The sequence below is a fragment of the Stigmatopora argus genome, chromosome 9 (genome assembly GCF_051989625.1).
Source record: "Stigmatopora argus isolate UIUO_Sarg chromosome 9, RoL_Sarg_1.0, whole genome shotgun sequence".
NCBI classification, from domain to species: Eukaryota; Metazoa; Chordata; class Actinopteri; order Syngnathiformes; family Syngnathidae; genus Stigmatopora; species Stigmatopora argus.
In genome coordinates this window covers 11,638,709-11,666,624 of record NC_135395.1, presented here as the reverse complement: position 1 = coordinate 11,666,624, position 27,916 = coordinate 11,638,709, and the positions used below count along the sequence as shown (strand labels likewise).

General features: G+C 38.8%; 1 protein-coding gene and 4 long non-coding RNA genes across 5 annotated transcripts; 4 read left to right on the top strand and 1 right to left on the bottom strand.

The window, feature by feature from the left end:
* The first annotated feature begins 49 nt into the window (after positions 1-49).
* Positions 50-27,040, top strand: npm1b (nucleophosmin 1b). The gene is made up of 10 exons (XM_077608687.1): positions 50-171; positions 428-510; positions 1,334-1,453; positions 1,534-1,627; positions 1,859-1,947; positions 2,044-2,142; positions 5,885-5,980; positions 21,550-21,645; positions 21,732-21,806; positions 24,021-27,040. Exons 1-10 carry the CDS (start codon positions 123-125, stop codon positions 24,072-24,074), a joined length of 855 nt encoding a protein of 284 aa, XP_077464813.1. The 5' UTR covers positions 50-122; the 3' UTR covers positions 24,075-27,040.
* LOC144082002 (uncharacterized) lies at positions 13,655-14,022 on the top strand. The gene is made up of 3 exons (XR_013303105.1): positions 13,655-13,704; positions 13,793-13,860; positions 13,949-14,022. It is a non-coding gene; the product is annotated as an uncharacterized LOC144082002 (long non-coding RNA).
* On the bottom strand, positions 15,029-15,684 carry LOC144082004 (uncharacterized). The gene is made up of 3 exons (XR_013303107.1): positions 15,653-15,684; positions 15,497-15,564; positions 15,029-15,096 (listed from the first exon to the last, which is right to left on the bottom strand). It is a non-coding gene; the product is annotated as an uncharacterized LOC144082004 (long non-coding RNA).
* On the top strand, positions 16,067-16,741 carry LOC144082006 (uncharacterized). The gene is made up of 3 exons (XR_013303108.1): positions 16,067-16,134; positions 16,379-16,446; positions 16,674-16,741. It is a non-coding gene; the product is annotated as an uncharacterized LOC144082006 (long non-coding RNA).
* On the top strand, positions 16,832-17,677 carry LOC144082001 (uncharacterized). Its single transcript, XR_013303104.1, has 3 exons — positions 16,832-16,897; positions 17,454-17,521; positions 17,610-17,677. It is a non-coding gene; the product is annotated as an uncharacterized LOC144082001 (long non-coding RNA).
* Positions 27,041-27,916: the final 876 nt, after the last annotated feature.

Below are 27,916 nucleotides of genomic sequence, written 5' to 3'. Positions count from 1 at the left end.
ACAAGCATTTCCCTTTGTCCCGCCTTCTCTGGGCCCTGATTGGACAGTCTTCATTTCACTCAATAAATATGCTGTCCGCCCATCACTGTGACCACCGGAAGTAAAACGCGCACACAACAAAAATGGACGACGATATTTCAGACATGAACAGACCTCAAATGTATTTATTTGGTGAGCTCCTGCCTTCCAAAAAGGCAACCGATTATTTAGCATTTTCGCATTGCATACATAAAACGCTCAGATAAAAGACGCCGATCGTGTAAAAGGTTCATTCAACCGACGCAAGCGTGCTCTTTTGTTAGTCAGCCGGGAGATGAAAGCCACAAAATTGGCAAATATTTACCTCAAATGATCGCACTTTTTTGTTGAATAGTCCGCCACACATTCGGAGGCGTCGTTACATCTCACATTTTGTTTCTTTTTCCAGGTTGTACCTTGAAATCGGACAAACGAGAGTACAAAGTTGACGTCGACGATGATGAAACAGAGCAACAGCTGTCCCTTAAAGCGGTAAGAAGTCCTATTAAAAGTAAGTTACTTGGGCATAAAAGTTAAACAGAAATACATACCAAACAATATATGGCCAGTTTGATTCCTGGATTACTGGGCACACATGCAGTATAGAAGAGACACAAAATTGAGTCCGCCATCTTTTAAAAGTCACGTGATTGTGCTACCACAATGTATATGTTCATGGGACTTAGGATTGGATTGGATAACTTTATTCATTCCGTATTCGGGAAATTTCATTGTGACAGTAGCAAGAAAAGGCATAGTTATAAGTTAGACAGTACAGTCAAAGGCTGCAGAACAATAAAGCAAAAAGCACAAAGTACAAAGGGCAAAGTTAGAAATTCAAATAAGCCATATTGCACTTCCATTTCGATGTCAAATATTTCTTTAGTTGGTGAGCTAAATTCAATCCCAGTTGATTTGAGACATTTTTCTAAGCACACCCTGACTGCTTGGCGTCCAATCACAGGGCACTCGTAGACCAAGCAACATGACCCCTCACGTGAACGCAAAATATAAAGTTAAAAAAAAAAAAAATCTCATTTTGTTTGAAAATATGTGAAGAAGCTGGGTATCCAGCCAATCGGCTACCAGGGGAATGCATGTGCGATCGTGCTACAGCACGATACAGGCTGAAGCCTTTGATGAAGGGTTTGCATGCCCTCTACTGACTGCTTTGCAACTTTCTGCAACAAAAAGCCTGCAATTAATTGATCAAAACTGTTAGATTTTTCTTTACTAAATGAGCATCTGAGGATCAATAGATACTGGCCCACCTCTAATCAATTGTGTTGTATGTTGCATCCTGCTTCTGTTCCAGGCCTGCTTGGGAGCAGAGGCTGAAGACAAATTCCACACGGTGGAGGTGGAGGCCCACACTTTTGATGGAAAGGCCACCAAAATACCACTGGTTGTGCTCAAGCCATCCGTTCTGCCTTCGGTGAGACTCCAAAGAAAAACATTTTGACGTTTGGCTTGTGTGTGTTGTCGTTTAATAATGATTTCTTATTAATATCCTAGATGGGTTTGGGAGGATTTGAGATCACACCACCAGTAACTTTGCGTCTCCTGTCAGGGTCTGGACCAGTATACATTAGTGGACAGCATTTTGTTAGTAAGTGTTCCAGATCTTTTCACATATGATTTAAAGATATGAATTGTGCAAAGAAAGTCCAAATCTGGGCGAGTCAAAATTTTATTTTTAGGAATACATTAATTAACATTTACTGTTATGGAATAATAGCACATAATGCTGCAACTACTACTGCTATATTTCACATATGATCACACAGACATCTGATGTAAATCTGAATTTAAGACATTTTGTGGTTATATTGTGTTTAAGGTGTCAAAGATTCAGACAACGAAGAAGAACACAACTCATCGCCGGTAAAGCGTCCAGCTGGCCTGATGTTCGGGGAAAAGACCTTACTGGTAGTCCTTTCAAAGATTTGTTTTAGGGAACACTCCTTTTAAAGAAGCTATTTAAAAAAAATTGCAAATCAATTTTTTTTTTCTTCTGGTTTGCAGAAAAAGCTCAAGATGGACTCTGAAGAAGACAGCGATGAGGATGAGGATGAGGAGGAGGATGATGACGATGATGATGAAGAAGAGGATGAGTATGTTATAGTCTTATTTAGTGAATATCTTGAGTCCAACCTATCAGCGTCAAGGTTTAAAGTTATTTTTTATTATTCTTTAGTGATGATGAAGAGGATGACAGTGATGAAAATGAAGTCACGCCACAAAAGAGCATCAAAAAGGTCAGTCTGGTCTTTTTAGCAATGTTTTGTGTGTGTGTGAATTATTGTTTAGGTTTGGTTCATTCACTAGTTCCATTCCAGACAATATCATTTAAATACTTTGAATTCATTTCAATTAAAAAGAGAAAACAAGAATGCAAAAAGTTAAAGGACCACTCCGACCAAAAATTTACCTTCCACTTTTTTGGGCCAGAATTAAATATAATAATAATTATTTCTGACCATAAATTGTCACTTAAAGGCCTCAAGTGTCAATTTAAGAATAGATTTCCACTGTAGTGACCACTCCCAAAAGGGTTAACAAAGCTGCTGTTTCCAAATGGGCAGCTAGTCTCTGGTTGTCCACTTGGTGTCAGCATAGGCAGCAATTTGAACTCCAATGCTGTTCTTCCTATCGACCGTTTTTTTTCTTTCTTTACCGTCATATAAACAACAAATTGCGTATATCCTGTGGTAACCTTTCAATTGCCTTAAGCCCCGCCCATCACTGCTGCACCCACTGACCGTAGTCCTTTTTTTTTCCCGTTCGGGGCGAAAAACATGAAACTTTTTCATCCTGTTCGCACTTGTACCCACCTGTTTTCCCTGAGTAAAATACAGGGTGCACTTGGCGTAATGATCGTATTTCTCCTCTGTAATCTACGGGAATTCTCACTGTCTCACCAGCAGGGCGGCCATACCTCATTCCTACATTTTCACCTGTATGCAAAAATGTGTGCTTGATACAGGTATTTGCATTGAATGTACATTTAAAGTAGAACCTCCTAAATTGTTGTGAAATTCCAATTCACACCTCAAAAATAAGATGGTACAGTTTTGCTTGTGGAATTCCATTTCTCCTTTTTATAATCAACAATATTCAATGCTCATTCATTTAGTTTTGGATTTATAAAAAAATATCTGCACAATTTGGAATTTTCAGGGGTTTGGTGATTAGTTGGTTGAACAAAGAATCTTTAACTTAAAGCTCTGTTTGTTATTTTAACACTTGAATAGTTTGGGAACAAATTTGAAAATGAAATTGTTTTATAAATGAGAAGCCTGCCACTACCTTCATTAAGGAGACACAGTTGGCCCTTTTTTTGCCCATAGTTATCAATTTAAAAAAAACAGTAGGTGTAAATGTGTAATTTCTATTGTCGTTACTCTTGTCATCACAATTCCACTTTCTGAACTACGAGATCATCTCACACCACAAGTGACGATAGTTTGAAATAATGACGTACGTTTTGAGATTGCTGCACATCGGATGTTCCACTGGTGGTGTTTGTATTGTCTTAACACGTGTCTGTTGATTTTGCACACATGCAGCACTCTTTTTTTTTTTTTTTTTTCTTCCCTAGCCTGCATATTTTCGTCCATCTGTCATCCCACTGTTAATATGATTACTCTTATTTTTTTTATTGTCTCTCATGCCATTTTAGCCCTACACCTGGCCCTTGCCTTTGAACAGGTTTTGCGTGTCTCCGCAATCGCTTTCAAGTCCGCGTGTTTGTATATCAGCCCAATTTCAGTGCGTGAGTTTTTTTTTTGACAAAGACTAAGAACCGTTGCGAGGGTGAGAGATCAAAGCCGGGCAGATGCGCATACCTGCGACATGAGCACCGATTCTTGCCTCGGGGTCAGATGACAACTAAGCACGTCTGTCACCTGTTGATTCGATCTGTTGTATTTTCCTCCCTTTTCGCTGACCTAAACTCATGTTTTAATACTCCACACGCCCATAGTGGTACATGGAAGTAATTAACAAATGAAGTGTTCCAATAATGTTTCCTCGGAAGAAACTGCATTTTTTTTTCATCAGGGCATCTGGTGATTTCAAATTAAAGGCGTTATTGAACGCTTGAAAAGAAAATCCTAAATCTACGTTTCCAAAAATGGCACCAACACAAAGAACATTGTCAAATTGTAAAAGTAGATTTTGAGGGATTTGCATGGTTTCGGTGGTCATTTTTAATAAATGAGCTCTTTAATCTGATGGAGGTGGCCTCAAATACATATATAGGATATGCCAAATATCATGATTCAGTACTTATGTTAAATATGCTTTTTTTTACTTTATTCCCTAATGTGTTTTTTCCCTCTCTTCCCCAGAACTTGATAAGTGAACATTTGCTTTGCTAAACTTCAGTCAGTGTGTGAGACTGTTTGCGAAAACAAACGTCTCTGAAGTTCACAGAGTTAAGGATCCTATAATAAAATGCCCAATGTTCTGTATATGTTCTTATACATCACTTTAGTATGTGTTAATAAATCCATCTATTCATTCATATCATTATTTCATGGAATGACAACAATTAGTGACAACAGTCATCTATGCTGTAAAACAAATAAGCGTCAGGGCTGCTTTGACTGGGAATATCACTAATACGTTATTATAGGCATTGAAAAGTGACTTGGCAGACTAGGGCAGACATTTCATGATGTCATTTATACCTCCGCACGCGGATAAAATGTGAGTAATGTGACAAATGGCTTGTAATTAGCAATTGTCATGTTAGATTGCCACTTCCTACAGATACTGGCTTTAATTTTTTATTATTCTTCACTATTACCAATCAAACAAATAATAATTTTCTTCAATCTAATATATGACACTTTCTGTTGGAATGTGTATGATCAAGGTGTATTTTCCTTTAAAAGTCAGGTCTGCCTCTGAATAATATGGGAGTCATCCATTGAGCATCAAGTTGACCATTGGTTTTTCTTTTACACAACAATGCTGCTGCAATGCAAGGTGCTGCCAACCCATTGGGCCAATTTATGGTTCAGTGTGTTGCTCAATGGCACTTGGACAGGGGGCTGTCATAGCCTGTATTCCAAACGCTGACCCTTTGGTTCTAGGACAATTCGTGCTACTTATTGCCCCACAGTGGCCATTAAGTTCAAATGGATTTCTATCACTGTTAATGAAAGTCAAAAGACCTAAAAGCTCATGCATTTAGAAGAAAAAAAAAGTTCTAGATAACAATACTGGTGGTATTTAGCCACAATCCCAAACATGCAGTGCCATGTCAAGCATTATAAACATAAACCATCAGCATTTGAGCTGCGTTCCAACTGCTCAAACAAGCGGGTTGACTGTGCTGCATGCATTGTTCCCTTGTCAATACTGAAAAATGACAGGTCTGTTGATATGACAGACAGCGTCTTGTGCGGTTCTCATCCTGTCATGTTCAAAACATCTCGTAAACACCGTCACTTGAGCTTTCCAGAGGTATCGCTTCGGGAAATGACACGCGTAATGGTCTTGTAGTCGTTATGTCAACATGGGCAATTACACTTGCAACCCGCTCCGAGGCGAGGAAAGGGTTGGTCTTGTGGAAATGTGGGTTATTAGATAATCACGCAGGTGAATTCTATCAATAGAAACCTAATTGGAAGGCCTCTGGCATTTTGGGAGGCAACTGCGGGGCTCCTTTATAGGAATTGCATGAATTTGTGTTGTCTTTTCACTTCTTTACAATGGATCTTGATTCATTATGAGGTCTGTGTAATGCATTTTGTGTTATTTTAATGCAAACAATTCATGTAAAATGCACTAAATGGTCATTCCCTGGCCATCATACTTTTATTCCTGTAGTTGATAATGCATATTTATTTACTAGGGCCCAGAAATGTCGAAGAAGGCCAACAAGAATCGGATGAAACAAAACGGCCCTGCTCCGAAAACATCAGGTTTGCTGGTTAAGCCACAGAACAAGGTATGTTAAATATGACTTATTTTCAGATTAGCTGTATTATTGTATTACATCTTTGACAGGAAATAGAAAAATCCACCATCGCAGATCTGTGACCAACTGCTTTCTTTGACTTCAATTGAGTCTAAAAAGACATGACTAAAATTAGCCGCCTTCCTTTTGCTGTGGAATGTGATAAACGCATTGTAATTAGCTCTACCTGATAGTAAATTTCTTTGGTGGAATGTCTTGAACGGCCTCCTCTCAAAAGCCCAAATCTTGAACTCTGCCTCTCTCTTAAGCAAACACACCTGACCTCTAAAATGGTTTCCTGGGGCAAGGTTTAAACCCGTGACCCCGTGTCCCGACCCTGCCGTCTTGGGTTGCAGCCACCTTTTGATGCTCCCCGCCAGCCCACACGGCAACATGCAACACCAGGGGAATACAAATTGGCCGGCTTCACCACACATTTGGCCGAGCATTTGATCAAATGCTTTTGACAGGAACAAAGATAAGGCGGTTCCTCCACAAAGACAATGTAGCGCGGCCAATTGCTGCTTATCTGACCTCTGTGATTTGTATGGAACTCGACGAACATAACTCCTAAAGTGAGAAAATTGGGGCTTTTTTAATACGGGAACTTGACCCCACAAATAGGATTTTTGTCAATTTGGGATACAAGAGTTAAAGGGGTTATCCCATCAAATTTGGAGGACATGCTCTAGAAAAATGGGTGACAGTTTTGTTTTTTTTGGCTATTTTTCAGGCCTGTAGAGGATCTTGTTTTGACATTTGTGTTTTAACTATTAGCTGATTCTTTTAGTCGTTTTGCCACCAACTATGTACCTATGATGTACGTATGGTTGCTGTGGAGCTCTTTTTTGTTTTTACACAGTCGTATTTACTTACTGATAGTTACTGGAAATTTTGGTGCAAGTACCTAAAATGAAATCACCAGTAACACTGGCAGACTTGCTATATTTTACAACCCCACATGTTTACAATTGTATTGTCTGCCACTTCTTTGCTACGTTAATGTGGAAACAAGTCACATTTGTATATATCTTGTATTATCTGACTTTATTCAGTCAGATAATTTATACCAAATACATTTTAGTTTTTGTTGAAGGAAATATAATTTAGTTTACAGTGAAATGTTTTCCACTTTTCAAATATTTTTTCAGAGAACTGCTGCAAAAACAGTCTCGTTTCAAAGATAATGTTCAGGGTTTTACATTAAAGTGAGATTGAACAATGAACATGAAACAAGTAAAGGTGCATATTGTTGTTTAGGAAAGAAAATTGGGAAACAGGGAGATCGGCAGGTCAGGCTTTTCAAAAATTGACGATCGGCCAGAAAATTGTGACTGCTTATAGGATGTTTTTGACAACTCTGCGAGCCTTTCGGGGATGAAGTTGCGTTGGAGGTGCTCATACAAATGGTTTTAGGTTTCAACCATGCACACCAAACAGATGGGTGGAAAAAAGCACCCCCAAAAACTGGATGTCAGTCACTCCCAAAGGCACTACTTTGACTCAAAATGTTCTCACCCAGGCATGAGGGTTCTTTCTTTGCCTCTTGAAATGTGTGGATGTCATTTCTAGCCCCAAATATTTGAAGGTACTGTTCACAAAATCCTTTGGAGATTGCCCGACCGGCTTCCGAAACCGTCAGACCAGTTTGAATTTGCGGGCCGTGTAGCTTGGCCTGTTTCCGTCTCCTCTCTTGTACCCAACAACTGTTCCCTCTTGACAACCTTTTCACACCCCTCGCTTCCTGGACACACCTTCTCCCAATTGCTCTCATTACCCTTGTTTGATGTCTAGTGCAGCTTGCGCTTCCAGATGCCCCCAAGGAGCGAGGAAGAGGGCGTGGATGTCTGTTTTTTCCTCTCCTAAACGCAGGTGACTGGTCATTAGATTGCCTTGTCAGATCTTCTGCCAGTACTGCAGTTCTCACCTCTGGCGGCCCAGCATGTCGCTGCACCTTCTTGCGTAACTGGGCTTGTCATGAGAATCAACAAAGTCACGCTGATCCCAAGTCCATTTATCTTCCAGCTGGTTTTCTTTAGATTGATGAGTTTGGAGAAGTTATGCCTTAAAGCAGACGTCAGAGTTGTAAAGTTGTTAACCACTTTGGTCAGACCTATCCCAGAGGATGAGTCATTGTTTTTAGCAGCTGATTGACATGTGTTAAAACAGGTGCCTATCTGGATAGCATTAAGTGTAAGGATATTTTTTTATGTGGGTATGACTCGTCCGATTGGAACTACTAATGTGCATGAGAACTTTCAAAAAGACCAAGCCATTGAGTGACATACATCACCCCGTATCCAGAAACATTACATGACATCATAATGACAAAAAGACACGTTGGCGCCTGCACTATCAAGCGGCACTTATAAGTAACTACTTTCTCAGACCTCTAAGATCGATATTTACATTTTAAACCATAAAGCATTAAAGCACCACCAGATGAGCCCGGTATATGGGCATATGATAAGATCACTTATCTGCTTGTGCGTGTCCTTTTGAAGATTTCCATCCATGTTGTCCATACCAACTTGAATCCTGTATCACTTGATAATCATACTTTACTCCCACTGGCTTTTTAAAAAAAATACTCATTTATGGATGTAATGCGTAGTTGAATAATTCTTTATTGAAGAGAAAAGGAAGAAAAAGAAAAAGCTCTGCTTTCCATAGCATTATTGAACATATGGTACATTTATGTGAATGTCATTCAAAATAAGGAACCGTCTCAGCGTAGGATGTTTAATCAGTTGGATTATTTACAGGAAGTACAAATTCTAGAGTTTAAAAGTAAAACTTTGCGGTCACCATAGGCATTTTCTATCAAAATCAATTTGCCTTTTGATATGAGAAAATGAACTTCAGTTCATTTGTTTTAATTTACAATACTGGAGAAAATGTTTAACATTTTGAACAAAGTTGACCGACATCCCAAAAGAGAGAGCAGAGCGTTCAATAGCCTTGTCTATTGAACACCAGGTACACTACCTCCTGTTTTTGAAGGATTGTGGGCTGTTCTTGTTGATTGAAGTATATGTGAACATGCTCACAGCTAGATTAAGAGAATCAGGGTTGACTTAACACACTACTTATCGGTGATTGTGGTTGCTCGGTTATGTTGAGCCAGATCTCTTCAAGACGTTGTGGCTTTGCAGAGCTCTCATCGTCAAGCACCCCCCCCACCCCCTCCTCTAAAGCCCCCGGGGCAAACTTGATGAGCAAAGGTGTTGCAAAAACATGTGTTTGCTTTGGATTGAAGACGACAGATTGCGTCAAATGAGAGTGTGCTTGTGATTAAGTTCCATGTCTTGTGGCATCTGTAATCAGCGTCTGGGCCAGATGAAAAAGCTTGTATGTTTATCAGCTGTTTCGGGTCCACAGCTGGCCTTTGGTGCTGGCTTATGCGGCGAGCTGCCTGTAAATAATAAATGTAGTGGATTTGGCTGGCCAGCAGCCAGCAGCATATGTGTTCTTTGTCTGCAGAGGGGTGCACATGGGCCAAGTTTTTCTTTTTATTTCGACCTTTTGATGTATGTTGTAAAATACAGGTCTCACGAAAAAAGGGGACAGATGACTATATTTTTTAAACATGGACTAATCGTAAGAATATGAGCTTTTGTCATATTCTGAAGATTCGTTTATGTTTTCAACTATGCAGAATGTCTTGCCTTAATCCTCAAAGAGAGACATTGCTGTCTTGGACAAATGACGTGACAGTTTTTATATCATTTTACACTGAGAAGTTCAGGAGAACGTCGTCGGTCGGCATTGCATCTCTCTCTTATGTAGCGATTGCATGCTGCACACTTTGATCAAATTCAGCATATTTCTCCAAACAGTCCACGTGCTGTCAAGCGAGACGAGAATGAAATCAGGTGTTTGCACTCGGAGCTCTGGCTCTAAAAATGACAGAAAAATGTCTAGAGCAGAGCTAGACACCACTATTAAAGAGTTTTTATTTAGCCCAATAGCTGTTTAAAGCACACACTGTGAATTGTACAATTCGAAGGAGGATTAATTTAATTATTCATAATTGTGTGGTACACTTGCCATCATAAAAATACAGGGTGTTCCAAAACCTTTGACCCCATTTCGTAGGCCAATAATTTAGACAATTTTTGTTGGAATGATCTCAAATTTTCACAGCTTGTTTTTGTGTGTAACGTTTGGAATTTCTATCTTTTCGGGTTAAGAAATGCCGTTCACTTCAAAAGAAAAGGCATTTTGCATGTTTGAGTATGCTCAGACTCAGTCACCGAAAACAGTGCAGCATGCCTTCTTCCTGAATTTTGCAAAGGAGGCACCAACTACAAAACAAAGTAGGACTTGGCACCAAAAATATCAAGAAAATTGCTGGAATGTAAGTTTGCACACTTGCTCTTCTAACACTCTTCCCAGGGCTATGCAGGAAGGCCTCACAAACCTGCTCCGCTGTCTATGCTGTCTTAAAATTATTGGCCCATATGAAATAAGGTCAAACGTTTTGGATCACCTTGTATTTGCAGGCCAAACCCTATGAAAAATCTGCACTAAAAAGGTAAAAGGTTGGTTTTGTTGGAATTATAGGTGCTACTCAAAATGTCAGATTTCATGTCTTAGTTGGGCTGAAAACACTTGATCATATTTCATCTTGGAAGCTAAGCAGGATTGGGCCTGGTTAGTATTTGGAGGGAGATCACCTGGGAATACCAGGTGCTGTAAACTCTTATGTTACCTAGGGGAATTAGCTCAAGTGCTTGATTAGCATGTGAGAAGCAGTGGGATCTCCTAGAGATAGGTAATGTTATCAAGGCCTGGTGGCTTAAGTAGTTAGTGTGTTGCACTTGTCAGCAGCACAGCTCTATTGGCATTTAATTCCAGGCATTTAATTCCAACAGTAAATATCAAGCATCTAGGACAATGTTCTTATCCGAGGCTTTCCCAACCGCTGATCCATAAACCAAAGGAGAGCACAGCTTAGATTGTGCTCGCGAAGTCCATGAGGCTTTTTTGGCTTCTTTCAAACATGGCTCTGGTTATCGATGAAACCCAGCAATTTCTTTGGATTCCACGCGGCCGTTGCATGCAGAGACAAGCTCGGTGGCTTGTGTAACATCCACTCACATCCAGTATGCCGTTCATGTGTGTCACATTCAGACACACTCTCTGGACACACCTGTTGGAACACAAATTAGGCAGTCTACATTATTTGCATGTATAACATGGATCATTAATTGGCCAACTGGGGTCCATGTCTGCAAAACAAGAAGCTATAGACTAAGGAATCACATATTGACCCGGTGTTTTGTGTTTTTGGTTGGTACAGCCCATTGTTGATAATTGGTAGACTATAGATTTTTTAGATGGTGAAACGTACAAACCATCTTTAAATCCATATTTCAGTTGGTAACGTCTGACTGTAGAATACAAGAAAATAGGACTACTGTGTTTCAGGAAGTGGAGAAAATCATAAGTAAATGAAGATAAAATATGGTGCAAATGGCACTGTCATAAAATTGTACAAGTAGTGAGCAGTGATTTCAATTGATACTTTACTTCCCACTTTAAAATGCCATTATGACACCAAAAACAGCATGGGGATTAACCAGTTCTTTCACAAATTATGATTATTTATTCAGCCCTTACCATGCACTCATTTATCTCACAGCCTGCCATTGACGGTGATAAACGTCCAATCCATTTTTTATTTGGAGGTGGGGGGGCTTGTCAAATGTACCGTCAATGGCACTGAATGATGTGTATTCACATTCAGTCTTCACAATTGAAATGCCGTAACCTATGTTTGTGATAATTAAATTAATTGACTTTTGATTAATTTTTAGATCTATTTGAGTATAAAAATATGAATAGTGAAAATCAATACTTTGCTTTATCTTTGTTCCAGCGTATCATCACGGGGACTGCGGGCAGGAGGCGGGGTACTCCCTAAACTGGTTGCCAGCCAATTGCAGATTTCTGAAAAAGTGAAAAGTGCAAAGTGTCAAAAACACAATACAGACGCTCCCCTACTTACGAACGCAATTGGTTCCGAGCGATTGTTCATAAGTTGAATTTGTTTGTAATGAAAAGGATAAATATAACTTCCAATCACTTCATTTCAAAAGTCACTGTGGTCCAGTTGCAAAGACAAACGGTCAGAACTTCTGGTGGACGAAAGTTTGGCGACACTCTTTTTCCTTGTCGACGATAATGTCAAATATTTATTCATCTTAATAGACGTGCTTCATAACTGAGCAAAGAATACCCCGAGATTTGGTACAAACGTAAAGCTGGCATGCAAAATGACTTGAATGGCTGGACATCGTAAGGCTTTTTCTTTAAAAAAAGTGGTCTATGTAAAGTAAAGCTTTTATTTGTTTAAAAAATAAATACTATGTATATATAGTCAGGCTTTTTTCTTTAAAAATGACCATGTATATTAAGGGTTTTTATTAAAAAATGACCATGTATAGTAAGGCTTTTTTATTTAAAAAAAACGACCATGTACAGTAAAGCGTTTTTCTTAAAAGACGACATAGTATAGTAAGGCTTTTTTTCTTAAAAAATGACATAGTATTGTAAGGCTTTTTTCTTAAAAAAAACGACATAGTATTGTAAGGCTTTTTTTCGTAAAAAACGACATAGTATAGTAAGGCATTTTTCTTAAAAAACAACATAGTATAGGCTTTTTTCTTTAAAGACGACATAGTATAGTAAGGCTTATTTTCTTTAAAAACGACACAGTATAGTAAGGCATTTTTTTCTTTAAAAACGACATATTATAGTAAGGCCTTTTTATTTACAAAAAAGACCATGTATAGTAAGGCTTTTGTTTAAAAAAGACCATGTATAGTAAGGCTTTTTTTCTTAAAAAACGACATAGTATAGCATGGCTTTTTTTCTTGAAAAACGACATAGTAGAGGAAGGCTTTTTCCCTAAAAAACGACATAGTATAGTATGGCTTTTCCCCCTAAAAAACGACATAGTATAGTATGGCTTTTTTCCTTTAAAAAACGACATAGTATAGTATGGCTTTTTTCCTTTAAAAAAACGATATAGTATAGTATGGCTTTTTTTCTTAAAAAACGACATAGTATAGTAAGGCTTTTTTTCTTAAAAAACGACATAGTATAGTATGGCTTTTCCCCCCTAAAAAACGACATAGTAAAGCATGGCTTTTTTTCTTGAAAAACGACAGTCGAGGAAGGCTTTTCCCCTAAAAAACGACATAGTATAGTATGGCTTTCCCCCCTAAAAAACGACATAGTATAGTATGGATTTTTTCCTTTAAAAAACGACATAGTATTGTAAGGCTTTTTTTCCTAAAAAACGACATAGTATAGCATGGCTTTTTTTCTTGAAAAACGACATAGTAGAGGAAGCCTTTTTTTCTTAAAAAACGATATTGTATAGTAAGGCTTCTTTTCTTAAAAAACGACATAGTATAGTAAGGCTTTTTTTTCTTTAAAAAATGACAGCAAGTAAGGCTAAGAGAGTCGGAGAATAAATCTGACTTCTGATTCTTCACCTTCTCGTTGTTGCTGTGGTCCACCGCTCAAAATCATTGGGTCAGAACATGAAATGGGAATCAGGAGTGAGTTCAATTCCACTCGTTGCAATTCTCAAATTGTTTATTGAGGTAATGAAAAGGATATATACAACTTCCAACTCTACAGTGGTGCAGTGGCAAAGACAATGGGTCAGAACTTCAGGTGGACTCAAGTTCAAATCAGAAGTGAGTTTGATTCCACTCTTTGCAATTCTCAAATTGTTTATTGAGGTAATTAAAAGGATAAATATAACTTCCAATCACATCATTTCAGAAGACACTGTGGTCCAGTGGCAAGAACAATGGGTTGAAATTGAAGTTGGACACAAGTTCAAATCTGGAGTGAGTTCAAGTCCACTCTTTGCAAATCTCAAATTGTTTATTGAGGTGATGAAAATGATAAATATAACTTCCAATCATTTCATTTCAGAAGTCACTGTGGTCCAGTGGCAAAGACAATGGGTCAGACAGACCTCAAGTTAGTGGATTTGACTGCCATGTGGGAGATGGGGTTCGAATCCCGCTCTCGTTTGACTAATCACTACACTAGTAGTTCAGTAAAGGTAATCCTTTTTTCATTCAAATAAAGACTTAGTCATTTTTTTCAGCAAAACAATATTTCCGGTCAGCCTTCGGCTGACCGGAAGACAGTTGGGAGGGGGGGTTCCTGGTGGTGTTCGACAGTCGGCCTTCGGCCGACTGCCGACACCATACAGTCGTTGACTGGCGACACCGGGACGTGAACCCTCGACACCCACGTCGCAGGCAGGTGACTTACCCACTACACCACGAGGCGGCCCGCCTATACATGATTGGAAGTTATACTTATCCTTTTCATTACCCAAATAAACAATTTGAGAGTTGCAAAGAGTGGAATTGAACTCACTCCTGATTTGAACTTGAGTCCACCTGAAGTTCTGACCCATTGTCTTTACCACTGGACCACAGTGACTTCTGAAAGGATGTGATTGGAAGTTATACTTATCCTTTTCTTTACCCAAATAAACAATTTGAGAATTGCAAAGAGTGGAATTGAACTCACTCCTGATTTGAACTTGAGTCCACCTGAAGTTCTGACCCATTGTCTTTACCACTGGCCCACAGTGACTTCTGAAATGATGTGTTTGGAAGTTATACTTATCATTTTCTTTACCCAAATAAACAATTTGAGAATTGCAAAGAGTGGAATTGAACTCACTCCTGATTTGAACTCAAGTCCACCTGAAGTTCTGACCCATTGTCTTTACCACTGGACCACAGTGACTTCTGAAATGATGTGATTGGAAGTTATACTTATCCTTTTCTTTACCCAAATAAACAATTTGAGAGTTGCAAAGAGTGGAATTGAACTCACTCCTGATTTGAACTTGAGTCCACCTGAAGTTCTGACCCATTGTCTTTACCACTGGACCACAGTGACTTCTGAAAGGATGTGATTGGAAGTTATACTTATCCTTTTCTTTACCCAAATAAACAATTTGAGAATTGCAAAGAGTGGAATTGAACTCACTCCTGATTTGAACTTGAGTCCACCTGAAGTTCTGACCCATTGTCTTTACCACTGGCCCACAGTGACTTCTGAAATGATGTGTTTGGAAGTTATACTTATCATTTTCTTTACCCAAATAAACAATTTGAGAATTGCAAAGAGTGGAATTGAACTCACTCCTGATTTGAACTCAAGTCCACCTGAAGTTCTGACCCATTGTCTTTACCACTGGCCCACAGTGACTTCTGAAATGATGTGATTGGAAGTTATACTTATCCTTTTCTTTACCCAAATAAACAATTTGAGAATTGCAAAGAGTGGAATTGAACTCACTCCTGATTTGAACTTGAGTCCACCTGAAGTTCTGACCCATTGTCTTTACCACTGGACCACAGTGACTTCTGAAATGATGTGATTGGAAGTTATACTTATCCTTTTCTTTACCCAAATAAACAATTTGAGAATTGCAAAGAGTGGAATTGAACTCACTCCTGATTTGAACTTGAGTCCACCTGAAGTTCTGACCCATTGTCTTTACCACTGGACCACAGTGACTTCTGAAAGGATGTGATTGGAAGTTATACTTATCCTTTTCTTTACCCAAATAAACAATTTGAGAATTGCAAAGAGTGGAATTGAACTCACTCCTGATTTGAACTTGAGTCCACCTGAAGTTCTGACCCATTGTCTTTACCACTGGCCCACAGTGACTTCTGAAATGATGTGATTGGAATCACATCCTTTCAGAAGTCACTGTGGTCCAGTGGTAAAGACAATGGGTCAGAACTTCAGGTGGACTCAAGTTCAAATCTGGAGTGAGTTCAATTCCACTCTTTGCAATTCTCAAATTGTTTATTTGGGTAAAGAAAATGTTAAGTATAACTTCCAATCACATCATTTCAGAAGTCACTGTGGGCCAGTGGTAAAGACAATTGGTCAGAACTTCAGGTGGACTCAAGTTCAAATCAGGAGTGAGTTCAATTCCACTCTTTGCAATTCTCAAATTGTTTATTTGGGTAAAGAAAAGGATAAGTATAACTTGCAATCACATCATTTCAGAAGTCACTGTGGTCCAGTGGTAAAGACAATGGGTCAGAACTTCAGGTGGACTCAAGTTCAAATCTGGAGTGAGTTCAATTCCACTCTTTGCAATTCTCAAATTGTTTATTTGGGTAAAGAAAATGTTAAGTATAACTTCCAATCACATCATTTCAGAAGTCACTGTGGGCCAGTGGTAAAGACAATTGGTCAGAACTTCAGGTGGACTCAAGTTCAAATCAGGAGTGAGTTCAATTCCACTCTTTGCAATTCTCAAATTGTTTATTTGGGTAAAGAAAAGGATAAGTATAACTTCCAATCAGATCATTTCAGAAGTCACTGTGGGCCAGTGGTAAAGACAATGGGTCAGAACTTCAGGTGGACTCAAGTTCAAATCAGGAGTGAGTTCAATTCCACTCTTTGCAATTCTCAAATTGTTTATTTGGGTAAAGAAAAGGATAAGTATAACTTCCAATCACATCATTTCAGAAGTCACTGTGGGCCAGTGGTAAAGACAATGGGTCAGAACTTCAGGTGGACTCAAGTTCAAATCCACTCTTTGCAATTCTCAAATTGTTTATTTGGGTAAAGAAAAGGATAAGTATAACTTCCAATCACATCATTTCAGAAGTCACTGTGGTCCAGTGGTAAAGACAATGGGCCAGAACTTCAGGTGGACTCAAGTTCAAATCAGGAGTGAGTTCAATTCCACTCTTTGCAATTCTCAAATTGTTTATTTGGGTAAAGAAAAGGATAAGTATAACTTCCAATCACATCATTTCAGAAGTCACTGTGGGCCAGTGGTAAAGACAATGGGTCAGAACTTCAGGTGGACTCAAGTTCAAATCAGGAGTGAGTTCAATTCCACTCTTTGCAATTCTCAAATTGTTTATTTGGGTAAAGAAAAGGATAAGTATAACTTCCAATCACATCATTTCAGAAGTCACTGTGGTCCAGTGGTAAAGACAATGGGTCAGAACTTCAGGTGGACTTGAGTTCAAATCAGGAGTGAGTTCAATTCCACTCTTTGCAATTCTCAAATTGTTTATTTGGGTAAAGAAAAGGATAAGTATAACTTCCAATCAAATCATTTCAGAAGTCACTGTGGTCCAGTGGTAAAGACAATGGGTCAGAACTTCAGGTGGACTCAAGTTCAAATCAGGAGTGAGTTCAATTCCACTCTTTGCAATTCTCAAATTGTTTATTTGGGTAAAGAAAAGGATAAGTATAACTTCCAATCACATCATTTCAGAAGTCACTGTGGTCCAGTGGTAAAGACAATGGGTCAGAACTTCAGGTGGACTCAAGTTCAAATCAGGAGTGAGTTCAATTCCACTCTTTGCAATTCTCAAATTGTTTATTTGGGTAAAGAAAAGGATAAGTATAACTTCCAATCACATCCTTTCAGAAGTCACTGTGGTCCAGTGGTAAAGACAATGGGTCAGAACTTCAGGTGGACTCAAGTTCAAATCAGGAGTGAGTTCAATTCCACTCTTTGCAACTCTCAAATTGTTTATTTGGGTAATGAAAAGGATAAGTATAACTTCCAATCACATCCTTTCAGAAGTCACTGTGGTCCAGTGGTAAAGACAATGGGTCAGAACTTCAGGTGGACTCAAGTTCAAATCAGGAGTGAGTTCAATTCCACTCTTTGCAACTCTCAAATTGTTTATTTGGGTAATGAAAAGGATAAGTATAACTTCCAATCATGTATAGGCGGGCCGCCTCGTGGTGTAGTGGGTAAGTCACCTGCCTGCGACGTGGGTGTCGAGGGTTCACGTCCCGGTGTCGCCAGTCAACGACTGTATGGTGTCGGCAGTCGGCCGAAGGCCGACTGTCGAACACCACCAGGAACCCCCCCTCCCAACTGTCTTCCGGTCAGCCTTCGGCTGACCGGAAATATTGTTTTGCTGAAAAAAATGACTAAGTCTTTATTTGAATGAAAAAAGGATTACCTTTACTGAACTACTAGTGTAGTGATTAGTCAAACGAGAGCGGGATTCGAACCCCATCTCCCACATGGCAGTCAAATCCACTAACTTGAGGTCTGTCTGACCCATTGTCTTTGCCACTGGACCACAGTGACTTCTGAAATGAAATGATTGGAAGTTATATTTATCATTTTCATCACCTCAATAAACAATTTGAGATTTGCAAAGAGTGGACTTGAACTCACTCCAGATTTGAACTTGTGTCCAACTTCAATTTCAACCCATTGTTCTTGCCACTGGACCACAGTGTCTTCTGAAATGATGTGATTGGAAGTTATATTTATCCTTTTAATTACCTCAATAAACAATTTGAGAATTGCAAAGAGTGGAATCAAACTCACTTCTGATTTGAACTTGAGTCCACCTGAAGTTCTGACCCATTGTCTTTGCCACTGCACCACTGTAGAGTTGGAAGTTGTATATATCCTTTTCATTACCTCAATAAACAATTTGAGAATTGCAACGAGTGGAATTGAACTCACTCCTGATTCCCATTTCATGTTCTGACCCAATGATTTTGAGCGGTGGACCACAGCAACAACGAGAAGGTGAAGAATCAGAAGTCAGATTTATTCTCCGACTCTCTTAGCCTTACTTGCTGTCATTTTTTAAAGAAAAAAAAGCCTTACTATACTATGTCGTTTTTTAAGAAAAGAAGCCTTACTATACAATATCGTTTTTTAAGAAAAAAAGGCTTCCTCTACTATGTCGTTTTTCAAGAAAAAAAGCCATGCTATACTATGTCGTTTTTTAGGAAAGAAAGCCTTACTATACTATGTCGTTTTTTAAAGGAAAAAATCCATACTATACTATGTCGTTTTTTAGGGGGGAAAGCCATACTATACTATGTCGTTTTTTAGGGGAAAAGCCTTCCTCGACTGTCGTTTTTCAAGAAAAAAAGCCATGCTATACTATGTCGTTTTTTAGGGGGGAAAAGCCATACTATACTATGTCGTTTTTTAAGAAAAAAAGCCTTACTATACTATGTCGTTTTTTAAGAAAAAAAGCCATACTATACTATATCGTTTTTTTAAAGGAAAAAAGCCATACTATACTATGTCGTTTTTTAAAGGAAAAAAGCCATACTATACTATGTCGTTTTTTAGGGGGAAAGCCATACTATACTATGTCGTTTTTTAGGGAAAAAGCCTTCCTCTACTATGTCGTTTTTCAAGAAAAAAAGCCATGCTATACTATGTCGTTTTTTAAGAAAAAAAGCCTTACTATACATGGTCTTTTTTAAACAAAAGCCTTACTATACATGGTCTTTTTTGTAAATAAAAAGGCCTTACTATAATATGTCGTTTTTAAAGAAAAAAAAGCCTTACTATACTGTGTCGTTTTTAAAGAAAATAAGCCTTACTATACTATGTCGTCTTTAGAGAAAAAAGCCTATACTATGTTGTTTTTTAAGAAAAAAGCCTTACTATACTATGTCGTTTTTTACGAAAAAAAGCCTTACAATACTATGTCGTTTTTTTTAAGAAAAAAGCCTTACAATACTATGTCATTTTTTAAGAAAAAAAGCCTTACTATACTATGTCGTCTTTTAAGAAAAACGCTTTACTGTACATGGTCGTTTTTTTTAAATAAAAAAGCCTTACTATACATGGTCATTTTTTAATAAAAACCCTTAATATACATGGTCATTTTTAAAGAAAAAAGCCTGACTATATATACATAGTATTTATTTTTTAAACAAATAAAAGCTTTACTTTACATAGACCACTTTTTTTTAAAGAAAAAGCCTTACGATGTCCAGCCATTCAAGTCATTTTGCATGCCAGCTTTACGTTTGTACCAAATCTCGGGGTATTCTTTGCTCAGTTATGAAGCACGTCTAATAAGATGAATAAATATTTGACATTATCGTCGACAAGGAAAAAGAGTGTCGCCAAACTTTCGTCAAAACATATACAGACGCTCCCCTACTTACGAACGCAATTGGTTCCGAGCTGGTTCATAAGTTGAATTTGTTTGTAAGTTGATTCAGTGCTATATTTTGTATTATAATTTATGTTTAAGGCCGATATAAGTATATTGAAGGTTTATATAAGTGCATTTGTATGTTTAAGGCTTGTATAAGTAACACGCATTGGTTTGTACTGAAAAAAAAAAAAATAATAAAATGGAGAGAATATGTACAGTACTGTAGAGAGAGAGAGAGATTTATGTATTAGAAACTGGCCAAAAGAAGCGACCTAATGACGATTGCACAGTTTTCTTCTTTTTTTTCATCATAAATGATGCGGTAGCACTGTATGGCATCATTCAATTGATTTGCAAACTTTGTGCAACGTTCAATATTTGGGTCCTGCTGCTCGATCTTTCTGTTAATAAATGGTACTGACGGTCGAACGATTCAATGCCCGTGAAACGCTTACCACTCTCACGCGCATCAAGCTTCGTTATTATTGCCACTCGTTTCAGAAGAAATGGCTTGCCTCTTCCTTGCAATTCCCTCAATAGAAGCCTTTAGCATTTTACCAACCATATTCAATATTGGATGCATGAGATATTTAATGATACAAATGAAAAAGGTTCTTTGCACACTGGAGATACATTCACGCACTTCCGCATTGCAACGAAGAAGAAGGTAGATGCTGGGTGAGCTGAGCTCTCACAGCGCCAGGCGTCGGTATTAGCGGCGGAAAGAAGTACTACTCCGAAAAAGGCGCGAAATACAAAATTGGACTTGCGAACATTTTTGGACTTAAACGCAATTTGCAGACATGTTCGTATGTACCGTTGTTCGTAAGTTGAATGTTCGTAAGTAGGGGAGCGTCTGTAAAAAAAAAATATACCAACAATAATCTTTTCATACAGGGCTAAATTTATCAAGTGTCTACTTTTGAATAGCTGTCCACTGTAGTGGCCACTGACCCTGAAAGATTTAAATAAATTTAAACATGTTTATAAGTGGGCCTTAAGTTAAAACATGGTCAATGAGATGAGCAGACCAAAGATTCACAATATTGAAGAGAAACATTCATCTCTTTTTTTTATTTTTTTTTAATGGACATTCTTAGACGTGTAAGTTGCTCCTTGGCACAAATCTTTCATTTCATTGGATTTGACATCGATGGAAAATTTAACAAGTGGAACGACAGGGTTTGCCCTCTCTCCTGCTCGCAAGTAATTTGTACCTGATGTATTCAAAAATAAAAAATATGTTGTAATTAGGGTACATTTTGTCGTCCCTTGTCATGCTTTCATCTCCGTCCAGCTGCTTACTCACGCCAAGGCTATAAACACAGGCCAGACAAAATAGGTCATGATTGGGGCTGAAGCTCAAGCTGTTCTGCGATGTTCAAAATATCAATCCATCACCACTCAGTCCACTTAGAAAATGCTCTATTTTATACAGCACAAGGAGGTCATATGGCATTCGAATAGTACAGAATTAAGGAAGAAATATTGCTCTAATATCTAATCTTTTGAATCTCGACTTGTGTAAATCTCCGTTTGACATCCCAATCAGCCTGTCTTATCTGGACAATATATTTTTTCCAGACACCTGTTCCGGGAAAAGACAAAGCACAGACCGTGCTGCCTAAATCTCCGTCTTTGGATGAGATAAAGAGCAAGTTGTCGGCATCAGCTAAAGAGGTACGTACAGTTTGCCATTCTCTTCTTCACACATTGGCACTCTCAAACGAGCGTCTGCTTGACGATTTACTGTCTCTCCGCATCAGGGGAAGACGATGCCCAAGACGGAGCAGAAGTTTGAGAACTTTGTCAAGAGTTCCTTTAAGATTTCAGACAAAACAGTAAGTAACTGTCACACATTGATGCATTTTGGGGTTGATATATGTACTGACAGCACATGCGCTCAGATCTTGGAGCCAACTGAGAGCGAGAGAATTTCTTTTTCTTTTTTTTTTACATTTTGAGCTCCACACCATGTGTTCTTGTGATCGATATATAGCCGAAAGGTTTGTTTACTGGCGCGCTCCTACCAATGTGTCAAACTTTCAGCCTGAACTTATTCGTGTTATTCTATTTTTATATTCACTTAGCAAAAACCTGGCATTCAATCAGGAGTGTAAGGATGTTTTATGTCCACTATAATGGGTCTACTATTTCAAAACGTATTTATGTAATAATGAAGTATTTGAGTTTAACAAGTTTAAGATTGCATTGATTGAACACATTACCTGCCACTGAAACATGAGCATCAAGAACCAGTCCATCTGGTTTAAATGAATTTGACATCTATCGCCATCAGTGACCTGCGATACATTAAAAAACAAAGAAAATACTCACTTTCAATTAAAGGATTAAGTTTTACACTCGTGAATTATACCAAAACAAGCTACTACTCCAATCATTTTTGGACTCAGATGCACCGACTATATAAGCCGCTGCCACCAAATTTTACAATAAAACCACATTTGTTCATCTACAAACCACACTGGATTGATTATAAGACGCATCTCTCCACAATGTATTAAGGGATACCAAAAAACATGAAGTCCGAAAAGTACGATGAAAGTTCTGAGATGGCCCTGGGGATATTAAAAAAGCCTTCTGCCCAACAGTTGCCTTGCACCCAAATATATGGAGAAGCCTTTTTTGCAACGCTCACCGAGTTTAAAAGTCTCACGAGAAATGCGTTACACCCTGCACAAGTGGTGGAAGGCCACATTTGGTTTTTTTGAATCATGCGTCTTTGGGCTCATTCTACAATCAAGTTCCTGCCACACTAACATTTGTTGCTGGCCGCTGATTTTGGGCCCTTGGCAGTTGCCGGGTCAAGAGCCCTTTCCCTTCATTTTAAACCTTAAGAGCTCTTTGCCACGATGGATTCACAGGAATGCGCCATTGTTCTTCGCACGGTTGACATACATTATGCTCTCCAGTCGGCCCCACACACGCATACAAAAACACGCACACACATCTCTCCAGGACGCTGTGTTCTCTTTGAATTATATCCATTTTGTGTCAGTGGGCCTGGTCCGTGTTGAGGCGAAATGGGAGTACACCTGCCTCTTTCCCAGTGATTTAGTGGAGTATGTCTCTTTTGTAGCCTTAATGAAGGGACTGCTGGTATGTGGATGGTACCAGTCTCACATTCACATTCAAGGCCTTTGACCAGCCCAGCGCAGAAACTAAATCTTTTTTGTCTGCTTTCTTGTCATTTTAGTGGCAAAAGAACAACCCTTAGCCTTTTATATCATATTGCACGGATTAATCACTCGTACAGGCTTAAGACGACTTATGTAGAGTGTCAGACCATGGTAGTAGATTCTGGACTGTTAAGACATTTACAATTTATGCTCTTAAAATTGCTTGGATTCATCATTGTTATTCTGATGCCAAATAGAGCGCGATTTTTGAGAGCTTTTACATGCCCAAGCTACTTTCAACCTGACATGAAGCAACGTGCAACAATTTTCGCTTAGCGCGAGAGAGACACCGAGATATTGGTTGTCCAACGTAGAAAGCAGGCGAAAGAAAACTAGGGGTGGGACCACGTGAGTACCTCCCGATGCAATACCATTTGTGATAGAAGGCTCACAATAGCAATGATCTCACAATATGGCAAGAATTTTGGATACGTGGGACAGGAAATCAATCTAGGATGTTCTATGATACAAAAACAAGGCATTTCTAAATGGCAGCTATCTATCACTTATTACATTACCAAATCGATATACTGTCACATCCCTCGTGAAAACACTTGTAAGTGAAACGTGGGCTTGGCTTGTGGCCGTGGGGTGGGGAGAACTCTTGTTGATTCCACTTTGTAGAGAAACATCTGTGTAAATGCTTTGGCTTCATCAGCCTGGGTTGACATTTGTCAGACCTGAAGCACCTACTCATATACTCTGGTATGTACTACTGCCCCCACCCAAGTTTCTCGTCGCTCCCCGACAACCCTGATCTCAAGTCCAGTCGCCGAGACGCACAGAAACTCATTTGGGAAAGTGAGTCACTCACACTATCTGTTTTTACCCTTTCCCTTTCCCTTTCTACCACAGATGGTCAAGGAACTGTGGGATTTTGTGAAGACCCTGAAGATGGAGCAGAAGTAGAAGCCCTCCGAATCTGAACGCATTTGTCCGTTTTTGCATCTGTCCAGGGATTTACAGGCACAGTCGGCAAGATTTCCTACTTCTTTTCCGCGTCCGCATCGCTAATAGCATCTGACTCGGACGCGTGACAACATTATTTGACTCGGGGAACATTTAGCGGCAGAGTGGTTTCGCTCTATGCGGAAGCCGTCAGTCTGCACCACCTATAGTGGAGCAAAGTGACGGCCCAGCCAGTTCAGACCTGCAACTTCCCGCATTAAAATAGCTACGGTAACACGTGTGACACCTGTCCATTTTATACTCGCAGCAAGTACGTTCAAGATGTGTGCATGATATTTTAAGAATTAAAGCCCGGTGCTTAGTTTATTAAGGAACGTTTTTTTTTATTTTTTATTTAGTCCGAAATTCCATTTTTTCTCCTTTTTTACACTCTTAATTGCCCCTAGGGATTTTGGGATAGGCTCCAACACCCCCCCGCGAGGATAGTTCGGATAAAGTGGTTCAGAACATGATCTAAAAAATACTACTTGCGGAAATTCAGTAGCAATGAATGTATTATCAGTGTGTACATCCCATTTCTGTTTTTTTGCTTTGTTTTATACCGCAAATGCATATGGCCATGTTTTTTGAAACATTTTCCAAGAAAAAGAAACGCTACGAGTTTGAAGTTTACACAAAAAGGTGTAAATCCCACAACAGTAGCTATAAAAGGCAAAGCACCTGCAGATGTCACATTTATTGCATTCAGGTGCTCCGAGATATTTAATTGAGTGCATGCTGAGATTGGCATCTCGCTTTTCTCACCGGTTTCACCACAAAGACTGACTGCAGGAGCTCCGCGATTCCACAATAGCGCATGTCCTCGTCGGATGCAGTAATTACATCGCGATATGAAATATTGCTGAATGTGCCTTTAAATGACTCTCCCCTAAACTAAGATACGTCCAATCTTCTGTGAATGTTTTGGTTGCTTTACATTTTGATACTTACTTGTATTGTTGGTGTGCTTTTAGGTCTGTTTTGCACCAAAGTCCCAGTTTGCTTCTCCGCAGTTATTTAATAAGCTCCAGAGTGATTGGAACTACCGTATTTTCTCGAATATAACACGCAGATTTTTGCTATATAATTAATTCCAATAGATGGGGGTGCGTGTTATAATCAATAACTAAAATAAATTACAAATTTTCGATCGAAAAAAGCATTGTCAAACTCACTTTGACGCACGGATTTTACGTCATCTCGTAAAGCCGATCGAAAATCGGAAAGCCGAGACCACCACTGCCCCCCTCTAGCCTCGTACTCGTCTCAGTTCACCCTCTCTCAGTTCAGTTTTGGACATTGTACAAGCAACATGGCATCAAAACGAGCAAGTTATACCGCAGCGTTCAAAAGAAAAGTCATCAAAGTGGCAGAGGAATTGGGCAACAGAGAAGCTGGAAGAAAATTCGATATTAGTGAAGCTAACATCCGTGGTTGGAGGAAGAAGAAAGACTCATTATTGAAAGAAAAAGCAACAGCAAAAGCATCAGGACGTGGAAGAAAAGCAATATTCCCAGAGTTAGAGAAATAACTTCTTAAAACAAAAGGTATTGCAACATAACATGTCTACATGATATGTTTGTCCACTCTGTGTATCATCTATTGTCCTAAAATTCAAACGCATAACTCCACCAACTGCACGACACTCGACACGCTCGTACCTGAAGATTTCTCTATCCGGTTTTGAACAAAACAATCGTGAAACGAAGAAAAAAAGGTACGATTTCTGATTTTCGTCAGCGGGAAATTTTAGGTGCGCACTATATTCGATTACTGCGTTTTTCCAGATGTTTTTGGCCCAAAATTACCTGCGTGTTATTTTCGAGTGCGCGTTTAATTCGAGAAAATACGGTAAAATAAACATGTTATTGGGCAACTCTTACATGTTTTTCCAATGTGTAGACCCACAATTTCTGTGCTTGATGTTTTTCCTGGATCATACATTTCTTTTGTTTTCTATTCATGTTTTCTCATAACATTAAATGCAAATTTGGATTACGGCAGAATTTCTTTTAGCTCAAGACTCCCCATACTTGTGATAAGGACATTTTGATAGGGTTTGATTGCATTTACGAAATTCACGTTCATAAATATTTAGCCATTTTAACATTTTTGGTGATTAAACGAGTTAATTTGTTAGCAGATTGAACTTTTTTTAGATCTCTAATTGTATCTTTACTGTAATTGGAAGCGAGAAAAAATACTTAATGATACCGATTGTCGTTATGCATGTAGCTCGCTTAACAAGCAAAATCAATACAAGCTCCATAAAACAACACAGATGTGTTTACCTAAAAAAAAAACATCATTAGTCACAAGCTCGCAGCAGTACATTTACAAGTCATCCGTCGTAAATTTTAACGTACCCGCTAACGGTAGAATCCTATGATTAAGCAAGATGGTCCCGTTTACTCACACGTTATTGATACCGATGATGTATTTATCCGAGAATGACACAAGAGTGAAAAATGATGTCACCTCGACACAAAGCACATCAGGCGCATTAATTGATTGCACTCTTGAATGTCTCGACGGCTACAAACGTGCTCTCAATCTGCACTTATTATGTGTTTATGGCGCTGTATAATTCCTTTTACGAGGCAAATCTTGGCACTCAGACGGCATCTCCAACTGCTCGCGTTAATCCATTAATCATTACGTACTTCATCTCATCCAATAGGTATACCTGCCTTCTTAATTACCTAATTCGAAATAGATTTACAGGCGAAATCTGACTTTAGGCCATTTTTATGTCGTTGAATGAGTAAATAACTTGGTTACTTTTACCAATTAAACTGTTTTTTTTCCTATTGGTAGATGTGGTTGTAAATGAGGTGAGGAAAGAATCTTTTTGTATGAGTGTTTGAAAGAGATTTGTAGCGGCTTTTGATTTTGTGTTTGTTCCATTAAAATCTTATTGCCCCTTTTGCTCAGCTGTTTTGTTTTATACTTGTAGTAGATTCCTTAATGAGGCCTTTTGACTGTCTACTGTGTAGCTCATATTCGATTTAAGGAAACATTTTACTGTTAAAAGATATTACTGTATGATTAGGAAGCTGACTTTGTTCTGTATTATCCCCATAGAAATTTTGCATGTACCTCATTCTGGATATGAAATTTAGAATACAGTAAAATCTCCAAAGATGGACAATAAATGTCCTTCCACCCTCAAATTCTGTAAAAGTCTAACATTTAGGAATTCCCCACCTTTTCCTCTTTACTTTTATCTTGTTATTCAGCATTTATTGTTCAGTAGATATGTTCTGAATGACAACTCAATAAGTCATAAGGTTTCGGGTAAGTCTACCAATTTTAGACATTCAACTGAAAATCTTTGACTCAAGTTTTTTGTACATTTGTGATCATTTCAGAAATATCTACTAGTGTTGGATGTAAAATAGAGCTTTTATTGTTAACTAACCTGTCGTATGTCAAAATAAAGGGAAGTCAACCCGCTAACAATGCTCTGTTATTGATTGTCCTGTATTGAATTCATCATGAATCTAAAATCAGCGAGCTCAAAGGTGCACCCACTGCTTAATTTAGGTTCTGTGGCTGAATTGTGTGTCAACCACAAAAAAGGAGGCATGCCGCGGGTGGATTTCCACGCGCCTCTTTGGCTATCCGTCTCTGTTTTGGCGGGCGACGCTGTGCGTCATCCCGCAGCTGCAGCACTTCCTCGTGGCTAGGGGGCACGCAGTGACGTAATGCCTGAATCACAATTAAGAGTTTGGAATTTGTTTCAGGGACATTGGTCACTACAGTGGACAAAGCATGCATTGCGGGCAACACTAACAATGCAA

Excerpts from the sequence above, each read along its gene's own strand:
- npm1b (XM_077608687.1), top strand. The coding sequence starts at position 123 with ATGGACGACGATATTTCAGACATGAACAGACCTCAAATGTATTTATTT. Across the intron at positions 1,628-1,858 it reads TAGTGGACAGCATTTTGTTA|GTGTCAAAGATTCAGACAAC; the intron begins GTAAGTGTTCCA and ends ATTGTGTTTAAG. Across the intron at positions 2,143-5,884 it reads AAGAGGATGAGTATGTTATA|GGCCCAGAAATGTCGAAGAA; the intron begins GTCTTATTTAGT and ends TTTATTTACTAG.